Genomic DNA, 22763 nt, shown 5'->3' with positions numbered 1-22763 from the left:
TAGAAATTATTCAGACCCATACAACTCGCAAACATTATAAACTCAACAAGCCCCTATTTCTTGTAATAATCGTTTAGATTCATAAAACGCAAACCAACCTATGAGTGCCTTGACATAGCACCCTCTTATCCAATTGTCCATTGCTCAGTCAAAAAGGATCGATTTTAACGTATGCAATTCAGTTGCATCCTTTATGAGCATCATGGATTCCACAAAATCGTCCAATAATTGATGACAATCTGGAAACTGAGCGTCATCAACTGCCAGAATTATCTTGATAGTGTTACCATAATTTAGGTAGTGCACGGTGAGAGCCTGCACAAGAATGATTCCAAATAGTTAAAAAAAAGAAATTAGTAGCTTAGAAGGTGTCAAGAAAATTAGTACTTTAGAGAGTGGATTTTCAAACATTGTGACAACAACTTAATATTGTATGTAGAATATGGATTTTATCATAGTTTTACATCAAAATGTGAAACTGTTAGTGTTATAGCATGTTCCTATGTTGTTCATTAGGATTATTAAGTGCATAATTAGATAAACAATAAGCTCCAACATTTTCCATTGCGTTTTTATATTCTTTTTGTATTTACTAAATGTATGTTTAATTTCTTTTGCTGAGAAGCTTGGGTTACTATTAAATTGAAGCTTTTTATATGCATCAAAGAAGAAATGACGATATATGTAACAATATAGAACTGTCTTTATATCCTTTTTTTAGCTAGAGCTTACTACAAATGCATGCCCCACCACACACGTCCATGAGTCAACTACAAGATCAAATATAACATTGACTCCAATTTTAATAATTAGTTTCACTAACAAAATATAGGTATTTTCCATAAAAAAATATATCACAAGAAACATCTTTCTATGATTTTAGTGGGATTGTTTTAGTGCTATATTGGCAGTTATTATTTGAAGTTTGATTCAAAATTCAAAAAGGGTCACAAGTAGTATACAAATTTTCTGGGAGCATTGAGAGCCCATACACCAAAAACCAACATGCAACTAATAATTATTTCAAGCAACTAGTCCTCCGTGCGCGAATAAGAGCAAGTAGAATAAACTTACGTCCGTAGTATATAAGAAATTAAATTTATACATTTGTTGATTTGGAATAGAGAGAAGAGTAGAGAGAAGACTTGCAGGCTCTTGAGGAAATTGCACAAACCACCATTTATTGTTGTCCTCGTTGCACAAAAGACTCATTACCTTTTTTGCACAAACCACCAAATATACATATAATATATTGCATAGAGGCCACTAGGACAATTTTTTTGCAGAGGCACTTCTCTAGAGACACTTTATGATTTGCCTCTATCAATTTAGTTAAATAATCATGTAGAGGCACTTTTATTGACGTAGAGACATTTCTTTTAAACAAATCTAAAGTGTCTTATCTCTAGAGACATTAGTTGACATCTTTTTGTCATGAGTATCAAATGTGTGTTCAAAGGCATTCTATGAGACACTTAACAAGTTACTGCACGAAATCATACAAAGGCATTTTTAATACACTTCATGAATTGACTTTACATTATAGCTAGAGACAAAATTTGAGATACTATTTGCATTCTGTAGAGGCCCTTTATATAATTTTGAGACATTAAATATAATAATAATAATAACATTTTCTTTAAGAGAATTAACAAGATGTTGTGTGAGGCTAAGTGGTTAGATGAGTAGAAACTTTTCCTGGAGATCTTGAATTTGAGGTTTGCTCCCAAACGTTTTATAATTTATTTGTATCTATTCTATAGAATAATGGCATAAAATATCTTTACAAATGTCTTATAGAATGCATGGACAATGTGTAGTGTCTCTACGAAACTGTTTACATTATGTAAAGAAATTAAGGAAGTGTCTTCTAGTCCTACATGCACTGCATGGAGTGGCATTTATGTGACACTTAACAAACGTCTCTGCCGTAGTGTAGAGATAATGTCTCTACGAGACCAAAACAACATCTGTATGGGCTATTTTTGTTCTAGTGTGTCCAAATCTAGGATTAACCTTTTTAAGAGCAAATCAAATGGCCGGAATCACCAACTACTAGTTTTTATTCCAAATTGTATGAATTTTTCAAGATTATGTAAAGCACATATTGTTTAAACTACTAAAATTTTCAACTTTTTTTTTGAAAAGCTCTAAATTTTCATCAAAATTTGTGTGAATCTCACCGAAGGTGACACAACTTTCAAACAACTTGTACAACTCTTTTCAAACTTTCCCCGATTCGTTATTATGTTTTGTTTTAATTACTTGATTTTTCAATTTGTTTTAAAAGGTCAAAAAGTTCACTAAAATTTGGATAGATATAAGAAATCATTATCTTTGGCTATCCTATATTAGTTAGTTTATATTACTTAAATTACGTGAACATTTTCATATTATTTTGACAAGTTTGAAAAATCACTCTAGATAATCACATCTGATATCATCACCACCTTCTCGGTCCATCATCACATTTATATTTAATTAACTTGATCCCAAATTTGGACCTCTGTGTAACATAATACACGTGGTGGTTCTTGCAATTTTCTCTAGACTCTTAGCTAAAATTCAGGTGCAGCACGAACCTCTAGATACTTTGTGATAGTGTAAGGTGAGGGCCCATCTATTGATAAAGTAGTAGATTTTTAAATTTAATTATTATACATGTTGGCTATAAGGTTGGCTACCGATGACATGGCAATGTGTTATAACCAGCAGTTGGCTTTACTATTGTTCTTGCTCTAAGTGTACTTGTAGCCTTTGTCCTAACTAGAACTGAATTTGACCAACTTTATACGGAGTAGTACCTACCCCCGTTCCTCGATAAATAAGGCTTATAAATATAGTAAAAGCTTACAAAGGTTGACCAAAGAAAAGAAGAAAATATAAACACCTACAATGGGAAACAAATATATTATGGAAATATAGTTTACAATTAATCTACTAATATTGATTTGGTATCTTAAATTTTCATATTTTTATCTATAAATTGGTCAAACTTAGAGAATGCTGACTTTTGAAAAAAATTATAAGCCTTATTCATTGTTACAGAGGGAGTATCACTAGATCAATCTTGAAATGTACTTTCATAATCTACTAATGTAATGGCATATATGTTTCTACTTTGTTATGTAAATTTAGTCAAATTTGATTTTTTTTCTTTTACTGGAGAAAAAATATAGAAGTACACATATTCGTGGACGGGACGGGGGGGGGGGGGGGGATATTTATATTTTGTCTCTCTAGTGACTTGTTTATATGTGTTTGGTTTCAGAAATAACCTTTGAAGTGAGAGACAACCCAGGCGGCGGAAAAAACACAAACCCATCTAGGGTTCTGTCCTCCTCACCGGCGATACCGCCGGTCCGCTCCGCCTCCAGTGGCCTTGGGGCCTTGGAGGTGTGGCGGACCACGGTTCCTCGCCAGCGGGGAGTTTCCGTTCTTAATTTAGTTTGCTTTTCAGTCTCTTTTTTGGGATGGTGAGGTGGCGGCTACATCCTGAAGTCAGAATAAGGTCCTCCCCGCCCTATCCTCACTCCAGTGGTGCATCTAGCGCTGACGGAGGGCGTGTGGAGTTGTGTGCCCGTCGGATCTCCTGGGATCTGGTCGGTTTTCGTCTTTGTTGGTGTGGTTTCATGTCAGTCTCTTCCGATCTACGGTTGTTATCACTGGCGATGGTTGCTGCTCTGGTGCGCTGGTCCTTTGGGACCTTAGCACGACGACTTCCCATCTGTCTACTACAACAAGCTCTACTACGACAAGCTTTGCCTTCGGCTCGTGCTAGTGTTTGTAGTCGTCGCTAGGTGGTTCGAGTACCGATTTGTAATTTTTTTTACGTTTTGGATTATTTGTACTACTGTTGATGATTATTAATAGATCGGTGGATTTCTCGCAAAAAAAAGAAATAACCTTTGAAGTGTGGATATAAAAATGTCAAAGAACTATTGCTCCAGAAATTATAAATATATATTGTGTGACTTACTTGAGGTTGCCCGTAGACGCTAGTTGCCATGAAGGCAACTGGGTGCCCACAAAACATTATATGTTCGGCTGGTCCAACGATATTTGACAACATTATGGTTGTACGTGTCATGAAGAGGCGCAAGAAAAAAGATCCGATCTGCTTCCGTTTACAATTTGCAACGGAATTGGAAACATGAATAAATAGTCCTTTCTCATGTTTTGCCCAGTGTAAATCGTGAGAAAAACATATAAAATGAGCTAGCAGGAGATATACCTTTACAGAAAAGTATTTCACCAAAAATTCACCAACCACTTGTGTGAGCATATCACTTCTAAAGAGCTCTTTTTCCTAAGCATGAGCCTTTTTTGCCTTCCGAACATGCTCAAGTGGATCATCGTGCAAGGCTATGTGAAATGGGCAGATGAGGCTGCTAAGTTTATTCCCTGTCGCCACCTTGGTAACATACGTCTGTTCATAGTTGTAGAACAAAAATTTAAGTATTTTTTTATGTTATGCAAAATTTTGATTTGGTGGGTACTATAATGTTTCATGTGGAACTCACTATTTCTTACATATATTGCAGAAAAAGAAAACTTACTTGTCGGCTAGAGACTGTCCTTGTGTTGACAAGGAGAAATGACCGCAAACAGATTCCCTTGGCGTTAATGTCACCTAACATTGAAGACAATGAAGGAATGTGTAACGACTGCCGCATGTTTAGTCTTGTTCAGAACACACATTCGTTGAGATAACCTCTTACCAGACTTCCGGAAGTAATATTGTGAAAGAGCTGCCGATGTCACACCGACTAGAACATCGTTGATTGTCTTCAAAAAGAAAAACAAAAGGAGAGTTGAGAGAAAATCCATTGATTAACAACATGACCAGGCATCCAACAAGCGAGCCACACATATATCTGGCGTAATTAGAAGGCCATAACCATTCCACCTCCTCCATCCAAAAATAAGCGATGCATAGTTATCTAGATTCTTCGTCTAAAATGCATATAGATACATGTGAGTATAGATAAATTTGAGTCACTTATTTTCGAACGAAGGGAGTATTGAACTAGTCAACAAACCCATGAAACTGCATGGCTTGGCTACATATCCAATATATCATTTCAAGATCCGATATAATAGATAATAGACTGCTTTGAGAATATTATTTTTCATGTTAGACTATTTTCATGTTCTATATATTACTCTTGTAACAATGATACATTTATAATGTTATATCCAACTTAATATAGATATATATCATGTATGTAGTAGACTCCATTGTATTCACTCTTTCAAACCGTAAAAGCGTAATCTGAGGGTGAGGTCGCATTATGCAATGTCATCGATTGGCATAGGATTTTTATACCCACTATATCTATTTTTACTTTGTCTGTAATTAGCATCATTTGACTTAGGGTTAATGTAAATATTCAATAACTTAACACGTACGCAGTTCATGGCAGTCTTGACAAGCTTCACGTCATCGAGGCTAAGGCTCCGATGCAGAAAGCGCATGTGGCGGTGAGACCTGCTGCCGCCGTCTGCACGTTTGAACAGTGTGTGTGGATCACTCAAGAACAGCATCGTTGCAAGAAGCAACACACCGTCCACCAGCGTGTTCCAGGCCAGCACAAGATACGACCAAACCCATGCGAGCAACGCCTCGCCTGAAGACAGCGGCGGTCGTGGCCGTCGTTGGTATATCGGCCCGGTGCGATTGGGCAGCGGTGGCATGGCCGGCAGCCTGGAGGGGTCAGCCGTGCTGAGTGACGACGCCATGAGGAGCGTCATTAGTGACGCGCCGTCGCCGATGGAGTGGTGCAGGCGGAGCACCGTCGTGGTGGTGGCCTCGGAGGTTGGGACGTCGAGGAAGTGGAACTCCCAGAGCGGGCGGCTCCTGTCCATCGGGAGCATGGAGAGCGACGACACATAGTCCTCCACGGCCTTCTCTGGGTCACACGCCACTGCAGCAGGATCCAACCTCGAAACTATGATGTGGTCGTCCACGTTCACCGTCGTCTGCACCCATCGCGGCTTGCCAAAATCCATCACCTGTACGTATGTACAGGTGGTTTAATAAATCGAGAAAATGATGTTTGTAAGTAATAGTGTCCTTTTCGACGAGTATGCAGTCCGTGGTACTTGTGCAAGTGGTTAAGTAGTTGGTAAGCTCTCTCACTTCTGGTCTCATCGTTGATGCTAGGTTGACCACATTAAATGTCAATAACTCCAACACTTAGATTCCTAGACGGTATCTTTGTTTAAGGGAATGAAAGAAAAAACAGCAGTATGAACTTCCTTTTTTACGATTCAAGTAGTTGCGAACATGAAAATTCAGATATATATGAACCTCTAGGCACACGCACAGAGAGCGGCAGCTTTGGCGGAGTGGCTACCGAGCTAATAGCAGCGTTCATTGTCTCTTCCATGAGTGGCTAGCTAATGGCTACTCGATCGAGTTGTATCAACTCTAGGCTGCGTAGGTGTTATATAGTACTCCACATGGCAAAGCACCTTGTTGTTACTCCAATAACCAGCAATAGTTCTTTTCTTTTTGCGATGAAACCAGCAATAGTTTTAACTGTGCACGATTCCAATTAATCATAATTAAAGCGTGTACGTACTACTCCTACCTTTGTGTATATTTTCACGCTGGTATTACTGATGTGTGTACGATCTCTTATTAATTAAGGACAAGACTATCCAACTGCCACGGCGTGTGCCGTGTGGCTATCTTTTTTTTTTTTTGATAAAGGGAATATATTAATATCAAAAGATACCAATTACACACAGCCTCTGCAACAACGCACCACCCTAATGGCACTACGGATGCACGTAGCCAGAAAAAAAACTAAGAAACAAAAAGTCCCGCTACAGTATCTCGGGCCTAACAACAGCAATACATCCACCGCCAAGACAATACCTGAAATACAGACTCTCCAAAATCGACTCATTCAAAAGAGAACAGTGCTCTAACACCGTCGTCGCCCGATCAAAGATCTTAGGTTTTCACCCTGAAGATAGCCCCCACTCTCAAAACAATGCCTCAAACAAGGTCATTGCCAGGCACAACCAGTTAAGGCCAGACCTTGGGTTTTCACCCTGAAAGGTAGGACTCTGAACTTCACCTGTGTTGTCGCCCTCACTTTCATACCGCTGCTGTGAAGCCCGGAACACCAAGCCAGTTCCATCTCACCACCAAGATCCGACCACCATTACTCTTCCACCAATCTTGACTTTCATGACCTTCTCCGCCAGCACCATGGAAAGAAAACAAGCTCCACGATATTAACAGCCAGCAGAGCTTCGAAGCGCTCCCTCTGAAACCAAACGGTCAGATAAAAAACATGGGTGCGCTCGACCGAAAACACCCAATCCAGCAATCTTCAGGCATTGATCGCACAATGAATTTCGCTGGCAGGGCCTTCCGGAACACGACAATCCAGCAAGCTCGGTGAGAAGAAGCATCCGAACGATCTTCACTTGGCGCGAGAGGAACCCTAGGACTGCCACCTTTATAAGGCAGAGCAGTAGGCCCCCTCGCCGCCGCCCGCCGGTCGACCTCATCGGCGGAAGAGGCCGCCACCGACCACAGACCCGTCGCCGAGTCGTCCGCCGCCACCCCCAAAACTGGCGTGAGCCGCCGGAAGGAGGGGCGCAGAGGACTCACCGACCACCACCAGGCACGACCACGTCAACGAAGAAGCCGGATTCGCAGCCTTCGAAATCACCCCCGCCGCCGGCCGCATCGCCGAAGTCTCACCCGGCCACCGCAGCCCTTGCCAAGGCAGCCGGCGCGACGCGCCGCAGAAACAGCCGCCCGAGGCCGCCACCCCGGATCCCACCCTGGATCCCACCACGCTGGCCATCGACCAGCCCCGCCGCCGGCCGATGTCCCTGCCGCAGATCCAGCGCCACCTCCGTGCGCGCGACGCGAGAGGGAGACCTGCCGCCACCGAGAGCTTCACGAGCTTTGCCCGCACGCGCGCACCGGCGGAGGCAGGGAGGAGGGAGATCGGAGGAGGGGGAGGCGGTGGCGCTAGTGTTCCGCCCAAGTCGGCCGGTGTGGGGGGGCGACGCGGGGGCTCAGAGACTACGCGTGTGGCTATCTCTATACTAAAATGTATTGGTAAACACTACCTATCAGAGTTCAATGGGAAGTGAATCATCGGACCTCTCCAACAACGTCCATCTCGTTGGAATCCAAATCCTTGTGCTCCCCATGTGTGCCTATTTTCTGAATATTCTGAGCACTCACTGGTGGAAACAGGGCCTTCCATCCAGCCCCATTAGTCCCCAAATATTTCGAACCGTGACTAATAGGACCTTTAGTCGCGGTTCGGGAGGCGAACCGCGACCAAAGGCCTGAGCCCAGGGCGCTCGCTGGCCAGCTGGTGCACGTGAGGGGCTTTAGTCGCGGTTGGCCAGGCCAACCGCGACTAAAGGCCTTCGGGCACCTTTAGTCACGGTTTGTCAGGCCAACCGCGACTAAAGCCCCTCTCCTATTTGGAGCCAGCACTTAGCAATTTGGAGCCATTCTCTTCACAAACTTCACAAGTGGGTGTTAGGTTTGCTTTTGGTTCCTCTTATGCACACAAGGTGTTTGATGAAATGCCCCAAGAGCAGCCAGCGCTTAGCCATTTGGAGCCATTCTCTTCACAAACTTCACAAGTGGGTGTTAGGTTTGCTTTTGGTTCCTCTTATGCACACAAGGTGTTTGATGAAATGCCCCAAGAGCATGAAACAAACATGATATGAAGTGTCGAAGCCACACTTGAGCTTTCTCATTTATTTTTTCCTCCTCGATCGCGGTTAGCAACTTGAACCTTTCATGTGTCATTGATAAAATATGCATATGTGTGTAGTTCATTGTTTAATTTCTATTGTTTGTAGTTAGTTAATTAGTTTAACAAATGCATGATGGTTAATTATATATTTTATATTATAATAATGCAGATGAATCGGCAATGGATGTACGGTAACCGACTCTCCGGTGAGTTCACTACGGGTTTGAAAGATTTCCTCGTAGTGGCTAATGCGAACAAGCAGGGGGTTTTTGTTATCTGTCCATGTGTTGCCTGTAAGAATCAGAAGGGTTACTCTTCCTCAAGAGATGTTCACATGCACCTGCTTCGGCAGGGTTTCATGCCAAGCTATAATTGTTGGACCAAGCATGGAGAAAGAGGGGTTATAATGGAAGAAGATGAAGAAGGGGATGATTTCATCGATGACAACTATCTTGATCATTTCGGTGATAGTTTCATGGAGGATTCTGAAGGTGGGGAGGGTGAAGGGGAATGTGAAGGGGAAGGTGAAGAAGAGGCACGTGATGAGCCCGTTGATGATCTTGGTCGGACCATTGCTGATGCACGGAGAAGCTGCGAAACTGAAAAGGAGAGGGAGAATTTGGATCGCATGTTAGAGGATCACAAAAAGTCGCACTACAACAGGACCCCCCCTTCAGCAACGCAACGATGCGTTGCCAAATGTCCGCATAAGCGTTGTTAAGGTCTATACCAACGGATTACTATGCGTTGCCATAGGTGGCGTTGCAAGGGTCTACACCAATGCAAAAACATGCGTTGGTAATCGATGTGCATAAGCATTGTAAGATAGCAACGTATACAAGGAGAGACTAACACCACTTCATATGCGTTGGTGGCACCATTGAGAAATGTGGACATAACGTTACATGATGAAGAAATAGTATTAATTATATTGCCACTAGGGATGACTAGATTAATGTGGATAGTGCACATGATCCAAAATATGGTAAATTGAAATATCTCATATAATAAATTGACTATGTTCCATTGCAAACAACAAGATTCAAAAAATACAAATTATTTTGTACTTTCACCATTACAAAAAAATACATATATTTTTTGTTCCAAACATTGACCTTGAATATGACATTCTACAACATATTCTGAAACTATTCAGTAGTAGCATCAACCTCCATCTTGCAAGCACCATCATCAATTTATCTTGGGAATCTACAGGAACAAAAGATTGAGATAAGTAAGCATATCTTAAGAGAAATTATTTCAACAGATTAATGAAAGGAAATATTCCATTGATGTACCATTAGAGCAAGTAATTCATATGGCTAATTTATCATCAACACACGAGCCAACCTAAAATTGATTTTCATCGGGCCAATTTATCATCAACTCATTAACCTTCAAGTGTATATTCTGGACACTAATTTTGGAGTATAGCAAGAACACAGATTTTGGATTTTCCAATCACTTAAAAAATATTATAGTGCTAACCTCTTACACATAAACGATAGTACATGAGAAAATAACTTCCAATGCAATTTGAAACATGCGAATAATCATGAATATAAACAAAATTAATACCTATACATATATCAAGTTGACAACCAATGAATTTGTGGTACACCATTGTCATTTCTTTATATTATAAAGTTCAACATCACTATGCAATAAAATTAAATCACAAGCAAACTGAAAAGTAGAAGTACAAGATTAGAAATTCCATTGCATACATTGCCATGCTTTTTTGCTCGAGACCCTTTTGAGATCTTCATGTTCTGTTGACACCACGTTAATGAGAAGATGCAAAATAATCAAAAATATTAGAAGCAACCAAACTGAATAAAAAAATTATACAAGAATAATGAGAAAGTTTCGTGTGTGTGTGTGTGGAGGGAACTTTAAAAGGTAAGTGTGTTGTTGAGTACATGGAAATTCTTTACCTAAATAATAAAGTTATCAGCCGTGACATCCTTAAAATGGATTCAGTGCTATGAATACACTATGGTTACAAAATAAATAAGCACATGCCAAAGAGCTAACTACAGAATGAACAGGAAAAAACTATGTAGCGCTGACATTTTGAGTATACAGTATAATTCTTGATTCAGCTTTGTCAACCCATGCTTTCTGGTTTTCCTATTTTCATCTGATCATGAATAATGAAGTAATGAAAACATAATCACTTCTTATCATCAATACTGATTATCTTATGCATTACCTCAGAAATTGGGTGCCATCCTCGTGATAATCTACATCCTCTTCTTCTTTGCTATCTGTCAAGCTTCTTTATCAATACAATATAAAGGTCGAAGGTGAGGTAATTAAGCAAAATCCTGACATATGCATTGTATTCTCATGTTTAATGTGCTCTAACCTATTCATCATTTCATTGAACAATCCTAAGTTTACTATGCCGTATCTACTGCACGAGGAAAAACCCCAAACAATAAGTGAACACATTGTTCCAGTTTTAGATAAATAAAAATAGCTAGCACGTAGTTGCTTGATTGATATTGTAGATAGTACTCCTACTAATCATTTCATATGGAAACATCCAGACGTATTCATTTTCGAGGACATGAGGAAGGAGGCGCAGGTAGGAACAGACATGGCCACACGTAGTTACCAATTAATCATCAGCACTATGGGGATGCAACAGCCAACAGAGAGGATCGATCATTAGGAAATTAGAAAAAAAAACATAAGGAAAAGAATACATGACCTGGAACTGACCGAGCTTTATCCTGGCATCAAAGAGGATGGGGATGATGAGGCCATCGATTATTCTGAGGCACAGGATCTCAATCTATAACTCGCTGCAACCGAAGAGTATACGGCTGCCTTGAACTTACAGGGGTTGCCTACCATCATGTAGTCATGTCCTTACAGACTCATCCACGACCGGCTGCAGCGGCAAATCCATCACGGTGCGGATGGCGACGGAGCCGGTGCTAACCAGGATGCAAGGCGAGGAGGCGAGGAGTCTGGCGAGAAGGATGATGAGGCCTTGCAGCGCCGGCATCGCCGGCAACTGACCTGCAATCGAAGAGGATAGCGCAGAATTGCTTACCGCCACAATCCACGCAATGGTTTCGTCGAGGTGTTGACAAGGTAAACGCACGATCTGTGCTAATAACGGGGAGGAGCGGAAATTTTGGGAGGAAGTTTTCTTAGCTTATTTCTTTTCATTTTGAGCAACCCAACATCACGAATTTAGTTGTATGAAAGGTGGGCCATTACCAATTATAACGAGAATACATGGTCAGTTTATAAATAGCCACGAATCGTGGGTAATCAACTAACGCAAAAAGAACAAGTCAAAACAAAATTATGGTAGTAAAAAGAATTAGTGGGAAATAGAAACATGGAAGGAAGGAACGGAGGGAATCTGGGAAATGGGAAAATCACATGGAAATGGAGGGACATGAACATAGTTTTCCATCACGGTAATTATTTCTAGATTATTTCGGCTGCCTTAGCTCTCAAAATAATTTTTTAAAGAAAACTGAATGAAATTCATGCTTAGAGAACATGCTTTTTCCCTCAAAAAAATATAACATGCATTTTGTTTTTATGTTTTGAAAAAAGAATTACGAACCAAAGTTATATGGTCACAACAAAATAATTCTTACATGGTTTGAGCAAAACCAAACACACTAGATTTTGACTTGACATATGACCCATTATGCATGCATAATGAGCATTCACATGTTGCAACGCATAGACTACAACACATGATATTCGTTACTGCTCAGATGGCTAGCATCGCATGGGTTTGTCAACGCAAATATGCGTGTCAGTGATGATATTTTGCAGCGCATTCTGAAAGTGTTGCAAGGTATGCATTGCTATATGGGGGGTCGTGTTGTAGTGTCGCTGCACCCCGGATGCGATAATGGTCTGAAAAAGCTGGGTTGCACACTGGATTTGCTGAAATGGAAGGCACAGGAAGGTGTAGCTGACTCAGGATTTGAAAACTTGCTGAAAATATTGAAGAATATGTTTCCAAAGAATAACGAGTTGCCCGCCAGTACGTACGAAGCAAAGAAGGTTGTCTGCCCTCTAGGTTTAGAGGTTCTGAAGATACATGCATGCATCAACGACTGCATCCTCTACCGCGGTGAATACGAGAATTTGAATGAATGCCCGGTATGCACTGCATTGCGTTATAAGATCAGAGGCGATGACCCTGGTGACGATGTTGAGGGCCATAAACCCAGGAAGAGGGTTCCCGCCAAGGTGATGTGGTATGCTCCTATAATACCACGGTTGAAACGTCTGTTCAGGAACAAAGAGCATGCCAAGTTGTTGCGATGGCACAAAGAGGACCGTAAGTCGGACGGGCAGTTGAGACACCCCGCAGATGGAACGCAGTGGAGAAAGATCGACAGATAGTTCAAAGATTTTGCAGCTGACGCAAGGAACATAAGATTTGGTCTAAGTACAGATGGCATGAATCCATTTGGCGAGCAGAGCTCGAGCCATAGCACCTGGCCCGTGACTCTATGCATCTACAACCTTCCTCCTTGGTTGTGCATGAAGCGGAGTTCATTATGATTCCAGTGCTCATCCAAGGTCCGAAGCAACCCGGCAACGACATCGATGTGTACCTAAGGCCATTAGTTGATGAACTTTTACAGTTGTGGGGCAGACCTGGTGTACGTGTGTGGGATGAGCACAAAGAAGAGGAATTTGACTTACGAGCGTTGCTTTTCGTAACCATCAACGATTGGCCTGCTCTTAGTAACCTTTCCAGACTGTCAAATAAGGGATACAATGCATGCACACACTGCTTACATGAGACTGAAAGTGTATATTTGGCAAATTGTAAGAAGAACGTGTACTGGTGCTGAGGTATTTGATATGGTCAAGGATTTGAAAGTCATCTTTGGAAAGGGTCCTGGCGGACAATCAGTTCCGCAGGGAGCTGACGGGAGCGCACCCATGTGGAAGAAGAAATCTATATTCTGGGAGCTAGAATATTGGAAAGTCCTAGATGTCCGCTCTGCAATCGACGTGATGCATGTTACGAAGAATATTTGCGTGAACCTCCTAAGCTTCTTGGGCGTGTATGGGAAGACAAATGATACAAAGGAAGCACGGCAGGACCAGCAACATTTGAAAGACCCTAATGACCGGCATCCGGAATGGTTTCAAGGTCGTGCCAGCTACGCTCTGACCAAAGAAGAGAAGGTCATCTTTTTTGAGTGCCTGAGCAGTACGACGGTCCCGTCTGGATTCTCGTCGAATATAAAGGGAATAATGAACATGGCGGACAAAAAGTTCCAAAACCTGATGTCTCACGACTGCCACGTGATTATGACGTAATTGCTTCCGATTGCTTTGAGGGGGCTCCTACCGGAAAATGTTCGAGTAGCCATTGTGAAGCTATGTGCATTCCTCAATGCAATCTCTCAGAAGGTAATCAATCCAGAAGATCTACCACGGCTACAGAACGATGTGGTCCAATGTCTTGTCAGTTTCGAGTTGGTGTTCCTGCCATCCTTCTTCAATATTATGACGCACCTCCTGGTTCACCTAGTCGAAGAGATTTCCATCCTCGGTCCGATATTTCTACACAATATGTTCCCTTTGAGAGGTTCATGGGAGTATTAAAGAAATATGTTCGTAACCGTGCTAGGCTAGAAGGAAGCATTGCCAAGGGCTATGGAAATGAGGAGGTAATTGAGTTCTGTGTTGACTTTGTTCCTGACCTTAAGTCGATTGGTCTTCCTCGATCGCGGCACGAGGGGAGACTAAGTGGAAAAGGCACGATCGGCAGGAAATCAATGATATGTATGGACGGCCATTCTATGACTGAAGCACACCACACAGTTCTGACCAATTCCAGCTTGGTGGCTCCGTACTTTGAGAAACACAAGAATATTTACGCGAGGACAACCCGGGGAAGCCTGAATCCTGGATTACGAAGGCCCACATGGAGACTTTCGGCAGTTGGTTGAGAAAACATTTAATGAATGACGATCATGTTGTAGATCAGCTGTACATGTTGGCCAAGACACCATCTTCGACTATAACGACTTTCCAAGGGTACGAGATAAATGGGAATACATTTTACACGATCGCCCAAGATAAAAAGAGCACCAACCAAAACAGTGGTGTCCGCTTTGATGCAGCAACCAAGAATGGGCAAAAGGTCACATATTATGGTTACATAGAGGAGATATGGGAACTTGACTATGGACCCTCCTTTAAGGTCCCTTTGTTCCGGTGCAAATGGTTCAAGCTAACAGGAGGTGGGGTAAAGGTGGACCAGCAATACGGAATGACAATGGTGGATTTCAACAATCTTGGTTACCTTGACGAACCATTCGTCCTAGCGAAAGATGCCGCTCAGGTTTTCTATGTGAAGGACATGAGTAGCAAACCGAGGAAACGGAAAGATAAGAAAACGATCAGTACATCATGCGATGATCCAAAGCGCCACATTGTTCTTTCAGGGAAAAGAAACATCGTGGGAGTGGAGGGCAAGACAGACATGTCAGAAGATTATAATATGTTTGGTGAAATTCCGCCCTTCAAAGTGAACACCGACCCAAGCATTAAGTTAAATGATGAGGATGCTCCATGGATACGGCTCAATCGTAAGCAAGCATGGACACAAGGGAAGAAATAATGTGTAATATTTATTGTACCAAACTTTGTTGAATGGATCATGTGAATTATATTATGTGTGATGTGTTTGGTGTCCATTTTCAAATGATTCGATTGATTCGAGATACCACTGATGATACATGAAATTTGGAGTGACTAAGTCATACTCCTGCCTAGGCGTATAATGGGAAAAGGACTAGAGGAGCCGTAATTGCATGGGATTTGGTGGATCTAGCATTGCCGAAATTGATTGGCCATGCCATAAATACCACTGATGATACATATGAAATTTGGAGTGACTTAGTCATACTCCTGCCTAGGCGTATAATATGCATACTCATAGTCTTCATAGTCACCGCCGTTGTACTGGTAGTCGTCGCCTTCTAAGTTGCCGCCGTTGTCGTCGCTGCTGTCGTCGTCGCTGTCGCCTTCAAAAGCAAGTCCACCATAAGCGCCCCACCAAAGAACTAAATACAAATGAAGAAAATGTTAGAATTTGCAAGTTAAGAAAGATGGCTGTTGTAAGGTAAGAAACATAGGTGCTAGATTCTTACGAGGACTCTTTTTGGATCGGTCCTTGATGGCCAACTTTGAGCTGAAGCATTCACCTTCACCTCTCTCATAGTCATCAGCTAATCTGCTAATCAAGCTTGCTTTATCATCATTGGGCTCCATGTGCACTAGCACCTCATTGAACATATGCCTCAGCTTTTGACAATATCTTGCATTCTCAGGCTTAGCTTTGAGATCATAGAATCTGTTGGGGTTTAAGAATAGTGCAGCCCCATACAACTTCACACCCATTTGGGATTCCCACCTATCCTCGACTATTTTGATCACTCTCTTGAGTAAAGTTGGCTTCTCCTCTATTGCAGCCTTGATTTTGTCCTTCGCAAAGTCCATTGCAGCCATTACCTCAGGCATGGCTGGCCTCTCATCTCCATCAACAATCCTTAGTACCCTTAGAAGAGGCAGAGACACTTTCATGCAAGTCTCCACAGAGTTCCAAAAATTAATAGACAACACATCTTCTTGAACCTTTTGTCCCACAGGTGAGGTTGACAACTTCTTATTGTTATGCCAAACATCACCCACAAACAACTCTTTGAGAGCTTGCTTGTGTTTGTGCAAGCTTGCCAAGTTGAGGAAATTTGTGGCAAATCGAGTTGCCCCAGCCCTCACCAAATCAGCATTGTTGGTCTTCACTCTCATTTCATCAAGAATTTTGATATGCCTATAGATGAAAGTGGTCACCCTCTTGCCATTTGTAATGCATTCAGCAAATTGCTTGATCTTGCAAATTGACCCCAACATCAGGTTCAAACAATGGGCTGCACAGGGTGTCCACCATAATGTTGGGATCCTATCCATTAGGACTCTGCCTGCTGACTTGTAGTTAGCACCATTATCAGTGCAAATCTGAACCACATATTGTCTTCCAATGTCATTTATCCTTTTCTCCATTAAATCTGCCAATAGTTCTTTGTCAGCTACTACGTCTGATATGTTGACACTATCAATGAAGTAAGACCCAGCTGGACTATTGACAAGGAAGTTCACCAAGTGCCTACTCCTCCCATCTGTCCACCCATCTGACATTAGTGTGCAGCCATACTCTTGCCAAGCCAGCTCATGCTTATCTCTCAATTGTGTTGTCTTTGTCTTTGCTTTCGCAAGGAGTGGAAGCCTAAGGGAGTGTACTGTTGGAGGGATGTAGCCTGGACCGTACTGCCCAGCGGACTCCAATGCAATCTCAAATGCTCTTGACCGAGTAACATTGAAGGGAATGGCATTGGCATAGAAGAAATCTGCCCAATGATGAGCAACTCTATCCTTGTCCTCAGAGGTCCTTTTGAAGCAACCTGCATTCAATGCAGCTTGAGAAGGATCCTTTGAGTGCCTTAGCTCAATGACTTCTTCCGGACTCTTCCTAAGCATGCCGGCAATTGTTCTTGAACTCTTTTGTGTCGGTGATTCAATTAGGACAGTCTCTGCCTTCCTTTTTGATGTTGTTTGAGTTGCCTCTGCATCCTCTTCTTCATCATCATGTGCTGCTCCTGCATTGTCTTGATCAGACTCCCCTGTAACATTATGCTTTGAAGCATATGCCCTCATAAATTCCAGCATCTCCTTTGAAGCAGCCTCTGGCACCTTCTTGCACTTTGTAGATTTTTTCTTCCCTTTAGTACTAGCTCCAGCTAGGTGACGCTTGAACCTTGCTATTCCGCCATGAATATCTCTCCTGCAGAATTTGCATCTTATTTTGTCCCTTCTGTCCATGTCATGCCAATATCCATATTTCCATCCAGGGTCCCCTGAATTTGCCTTCCGCTTTGGATCGTTGGATGGATCATATGGTGGAGGCTCATGCCCATTGCCACCGCCTGGAACGATCTGATTTGGCTCACCTTCAGCCATCCTCTATTTGGCACAGGAGAGTTCAGAGAATCAGAGCAACATACAAAAATGGCATAGTACAGCAGTGGCCAGTGGCAACTAGCAAGGCTGAGCAGATCCTAAGGCATACACGAGACAAAAGGCATACTTGCATACAAAGAGCCACAGAAGATAGTCACAGAGGACAGCAAAATCAGAGAGAAAGAGAGGGCCGTACCCGTACCTGAGCTAGGGTTTTGACGAGGGAGACGGAGTGACCGAGCTGGAAGGGCTGCAGTGGATGGGGGCGGACGTGGAGGACGCGCGCCGGCGAGCTCGGACCTTGGAGGCAAGGGGCGGCGGCGGAATCGACAGACTATACGCCGGCTGTTCAAGAGAGTTGATACCGAAAGAGAAGGCCAGTCCTACAATGAGTAGGGGGAGCAGTATTGTCGGCCCAATCTCTTGCCTGAGCAACACAAGCAGGTTCATCTATTTGATGGATGGTTTTGCTACCATGTATCTTCTTCCCTTAGGATGTACAGTGGTTTCAAACAACATTTTATTGCCAATGGATTATGGTATCAGTTATGATGTGCCATTTGCCCAAAGGGCCAAAAGGATCATCACATTTTCTGAGACAACATTGACTTGGTCGATTCCTAATGTAACAAGCATTTGCAAAGATTGTGAGCAAAAAGGACGTCTCTGTGGATTCAGCTCACAACGCAGGCAAGCATTCTGCAAGCGTCATGGTACTGTTTCTACTTAAGCACCGGAGGATTTGTTCTGAACAATTACATTTCTTGAGAAAAAAAATTAGTGTAGTATCGAAGTGATTCAAAAAGAACAGTTCTTATATCCCACCATTTGCTGTGTATGTAAAATATGTCTTGTTTCATGGTTATGGTACTACTACATATAGACGGTGCGAACAACATTACAGTTAAATTCTTACGGGAATACAATCACATAAATTCTGATATGATGTTTAGCTCAAATATGACTGATAAACAGACTGTTTTTTTTCTCGAACACATGCCAAAGCATGCGTCATAATATATTAGAAGAAAACCGTCGAGAAGACGGGAGAATACAGGGAGTAGCAGAGCTACAAAGGAAAACAAGAAAGAAAGAAAGAAAACTGTACATGGCTAACTTTGTTAGTCCTAGGGACTTTAGGGGGGTTCTACATCGGGAGGTCTAGCGTGTAAGGGGAGCCGGCGCAGGGCTTTTGCGCCGGCTATCAACCACAACTTAGCTTCCTCCAGGATCGAAACGACCAGGTCCTGCCTGTTAGGTGCAGTGTTTTTGAAGACTGCATCATTCCGAGTTTTCCAGAGTCTCCACATGATTAGGATGATAATCGACTTGGCACCCTTCCGAACTGAGCTCTGTGTATTTATCGTGGCGGTCTCAAACCAGGTGCTGAACTCGCTGTTGCAGTCTGGTATGCATGCCTGTAGGTTTAGCCTGGTACACACGTCAAACCAGATTTGCTGCGAAAAGGAGCACCTCAACAGGAGATGCGTTATGGACTCGGAGTCTTGATCACAGAGCGCGCAAGTGTCACTGTTGGTCAGGCCGTGGCGTAGGCGCCGCTCATTGGTCCAGCACCGATCCAGGGAGGCGAGCCAGGCAAAGACTTTGCACTTAAGAGGTGCCCAACATTCCCAAATAGCGCTGTGGGTGAGGCGAAGTCATAGTCCCTGCGAAGAGGGCTCTGTAGGCAGATTGGGAGGAGTATTCGCCAGAGGCCGATAGGTGCCAAATGATCTCGTCTTCAGCTTCAGGGTTTGTCTGTTGTGTATTGAGGATCTCGACCAAGTTGAGGAATTGTACAATGCCATCCATAGATAAAGCAGCCGTGATGTCTTGTATCCAGGCATTTCCAGGGAGAGCTGTAGCCACTTTCTGGGTTCTGGAAGTGCGGGCATTGACGGCGGAGAATACCTGTGGTGCCAAGTCAGAGATGCTCTCCCCATGGATCCAACGATCAGTCCAGAACAGAGCTTCGCTGCCATTGCCAAGTTTGATGACAGTTGCAGCATGGAGCAGAGAGGTGATGTTTTTGTTGACCTTGATAGGGAAATTGGCCCAAGGTCTTGTATTATCTGTACGACCCAGCCAAGGCCCATCTAGCCCGAAGTGCCCAGCTCATCCGTTTGATGTCAAGGACGCCCAGTCCACCAAGATCAGTTGGGCGGCAGACGTTCTTCCAAGCAACAGCGCAGCTACCACCGCCGTCGTCCCGCCCATTGGCCCAGAAGAAGGTCCTCTGGCATTTGATAATGGCATCCTTGATGAGCTTGGGAATATCGGTGGCGAGCATGATATGGATGGGGGTTGCAGCTAACACAGATTTGACCAGATATAAGAATTGCATTCACTTCTCTAAATAATTAAAGTCACTATTTACTAGGATATTTAGAGAATAATCAAGCTTGAAGAGCCATGCCAAGCAAATCATGGAGGAAAACCCCTTTGTAAATTTCTCCTATCACCATGTTTAGTTCATGATTTAGATCAAAATCTTACTGTATGCAGACAAGTAAATCAGGTAGTTTTGTGTTATAATTATATGGTACCTAAGTACCTTCAACAAAAAATGGCCCGAACCCCACCACCGCATAAACTGGATTTTTGTGATGCTAATACTTTGAAGTTATTGTTTGAGAAAAAAAAGTGATGACCAAAGCAAGTTATGATCTATCCGACTAGTTTGATTATCATGTTCTTTTGCAAACCTAATATGTTCTACTGTAGTTAGGAAGTTAAAATGTACATGTGAATATGATCAACATAAACTGCTCTTCTATGGTCAAGTCGACTTTATGTTACTTACCTTGTAGACTTGCTCACTTAAGCTGTTATTTTCAATTTTCTTCTCACTTGTTCAAGGATTGTAGCAATGTTCATGTTTTAAGTGTGTGTCCACTATTTTAAGTTCTAAGATCAAAAAATATATTATAGATCTGTGTTTACTACAAACTAACAAGGTGTCATATTACAATTATATGATGCCCCATCACACTAGTTGAATCTCGTTTCAATTCCATCAACACAAAAATGACATGGCTTGGTACCCCTTTTCAACTAATAAGCCAGTAGCATTTTTGTCCTTACAAAGAAAATGGAAATTTGTCTCTCTTCTGTTACTCTGCATCCAACATCTAAATTGTTTTATTTTCTGTATGCAGGTTCACGTCTCAAAGTCATTGCAGGTATTATGCATACATCTTGTTGGATCTTATTCTTGCATTTTATCCATATATAATACTCAAATAAGAGGAAAGACCTGAATTTATTTTTCAAGCCAAATATAACTGACTATTTTCCTACTTTCTGTTTCTTTAGCAACATCATCGGTGGCCACATTTGTGGTTCTCTTGTTGACGGCAGCCACAGCACTGTATCGATCCCTAAAATCAAAGGTTGATGAAGAGGTACGTTTGAAGATCGAAATGTTTCTCAAGGCATATGGCACATCAAAAACAACGAGGTACACATTCTCTGAAGTTAAAAAAGCAACAAGACGGTTCAAAGATAAACTGGGCCATGGTGGATTTGGAAGCGTATACAAAGGTCAGCTGACAAATGGAGTACCTGTGGCAGTAAAGATGCTGGAAAACATAAAGGGTGATGGACAAGAGTTCATAAATGAAGTTTCAACCATTGGTAGAATCCATCATGCTAATGTGGTCCGTCTCTTGGGATTTTGCTCTGAAGGAACAAGGCGTGCTCTTATTTATCAATTCATGACTAAGGGATCACTCGACAGTTATATATTTGCACATGAATCAGATATATGTCGAGAACTATTAGCACCTAACAAAATGCTAGAAATAGCATCAGGCATTGCCAGAGGAATCGAATATCTGCATCAAGGGTGCAATCAGCGCATCCTGCATTTCGACATCAAGCCTCACAACATCTTGCTAGATGACAGCTTCACTCCAAAGATTTCAGACTTTGGGCTAGCAAAGCTGTGTGCAAGGGAGCATAGCATCGTCACACTGACTGCAGCTAGAGGAACGATGGGTTACATTGCGCCGGAATTATATTCTTGGAACTTTGGAAGAATATCCAACAAGTCCGATGTTTACAGCTTTGGCATGCTGGTGCTGGAAATGGTGAGTGGGAGGAGGAACTCAGATCCATGGATTGAGAACCAAAACGAGGTTTATATCCCAGAGTGGATATATCAGAAAATAAACATGGAGCAGGACCTGGAGTTAACAAGGGAAATGGCACAAGATGAGAAGGAGGTAGTCAGAAAGCTGGCCATCGTGGCTCTATGGTGTATTCAGTGGAACCCCAAAAATCGCCCATCTATGCCGAAAGTGCTGAACATGTTAACAGGAAGCTTGACGGATCTAACGATGCCTCCTAAGCCATTTGTTTCATCACCAGGCCACCTTATGCCGCGTATTTAGAGAATATATACTATATATTAAAGCTAAAGGGGTTTGCTTTCACCACATTGCTCCATGTGCATGCACTGTTCATGTCCATTTTCTTCCAATCAAAATCTGCCACGTAGAAGGGGTTTGCTTTCACCACATTGCTCCATGTGCATGCACTGTTCATGTCCATTTTCTTCCAATCAAAATCTGCCACGTAGACTATACTATAATTTGTTTTTTTTCTTCCTTCTTTAACACACTACGATTCTAATTTTAGACGCAAAAACTTTTTACCAATAATCTTCCCGTTTGTAGCTAACTACATCTACCTCTCAAACAAAAAGGTTACATATGTCTAAAACGGTGTATTTTATATCTCTTCTTTTAACATGGGCATAATTTTCAGACCTTATATTCTTTTAGCTCCTATAAAAAAAATTACTGGACGGTAATCTTCTGGCGCAACTTTCCGACCTTAATCTTTGATGCAACTCGATTCGGTATATATTTCCGGTCGTAAATTTTCAACGGTAGCTAGCCTACGTCTACAATTCTATTTTCTCAGCTCCTTTTAATTACTCGATGGTTATTTTTCGGCACAACTTTCCTTTCCAATCAG

At 42.3% G+C, this 22763-nt stretch overlaps 2 protein-coding genes and 1 pseudogene across 2 annotated transcripts; 1 reads left to right on the top strand and 2 right to left on the bottom strand.

Annotated features, from left to right (window-relative positions):
• LOC127338069 (wax ester synthase/diacylglycerol acyltransferase 4-like) lies at positions 1–6015 on the bottom strand (annotated as a pseudogene).
• Positions 6016–11622: 5607 nt separating this feature from the next.
• Positions 11623–17780, bottom strand: LOC139837841 (uncharacterized). Its single transcript, XM_071827141.1, has 3 exons — positions 15917–17780; positions 15719–15829; positions 11623–11783 (listed from the first exon to the last, which is right to left on the bottom strand). Exons 1-3 carry the CDS (start codon positions 17778–17780, stop codon positions 11623–11625), a joined length of 2136 nt encoding a protein of 711 aa, XP_071683242.1.
• A 259-nt stretch (positions 17781–18039) lies between these two features.
• LOC127340778 (rust resistance kinase Lr10) lies at positions 18040–22174 on the top strand. The gene is made up of 3 exons (XM_051366525.2): positions 18040–18493; positions 20939–20962; positions 21096–22174. Exons 1-3 carry the CDS (start codon positions 18040–18042, stop codon positions 22172–22174), a joined length of 1557 nt encoding a protein of 518 aa, XP_051222485.2.
• Positions 22175–22763: the final 589 nt, after the last annotated feature.

Source organism: Lolium perenne, chromosome 3, assembly GCF_019359855.2.
Source record: "Lolium perenne isolate Kyuss_39 chromosome 3, Kyuss_2.0, whole genome shotgun sequence".
In the NCBI taxonomy this organism is placed as follows: domain Eukaryota; kingdom Viridiplantae; phylum Streptophyta; class Magnoliopsida; order Poales; family Poaceae; genus Lolium; species Lolium perenne.
Note: the sequence above shows the minus strand (reverse complement) of the source record. Positions and strands in the feature narration are given on the sequence as shown.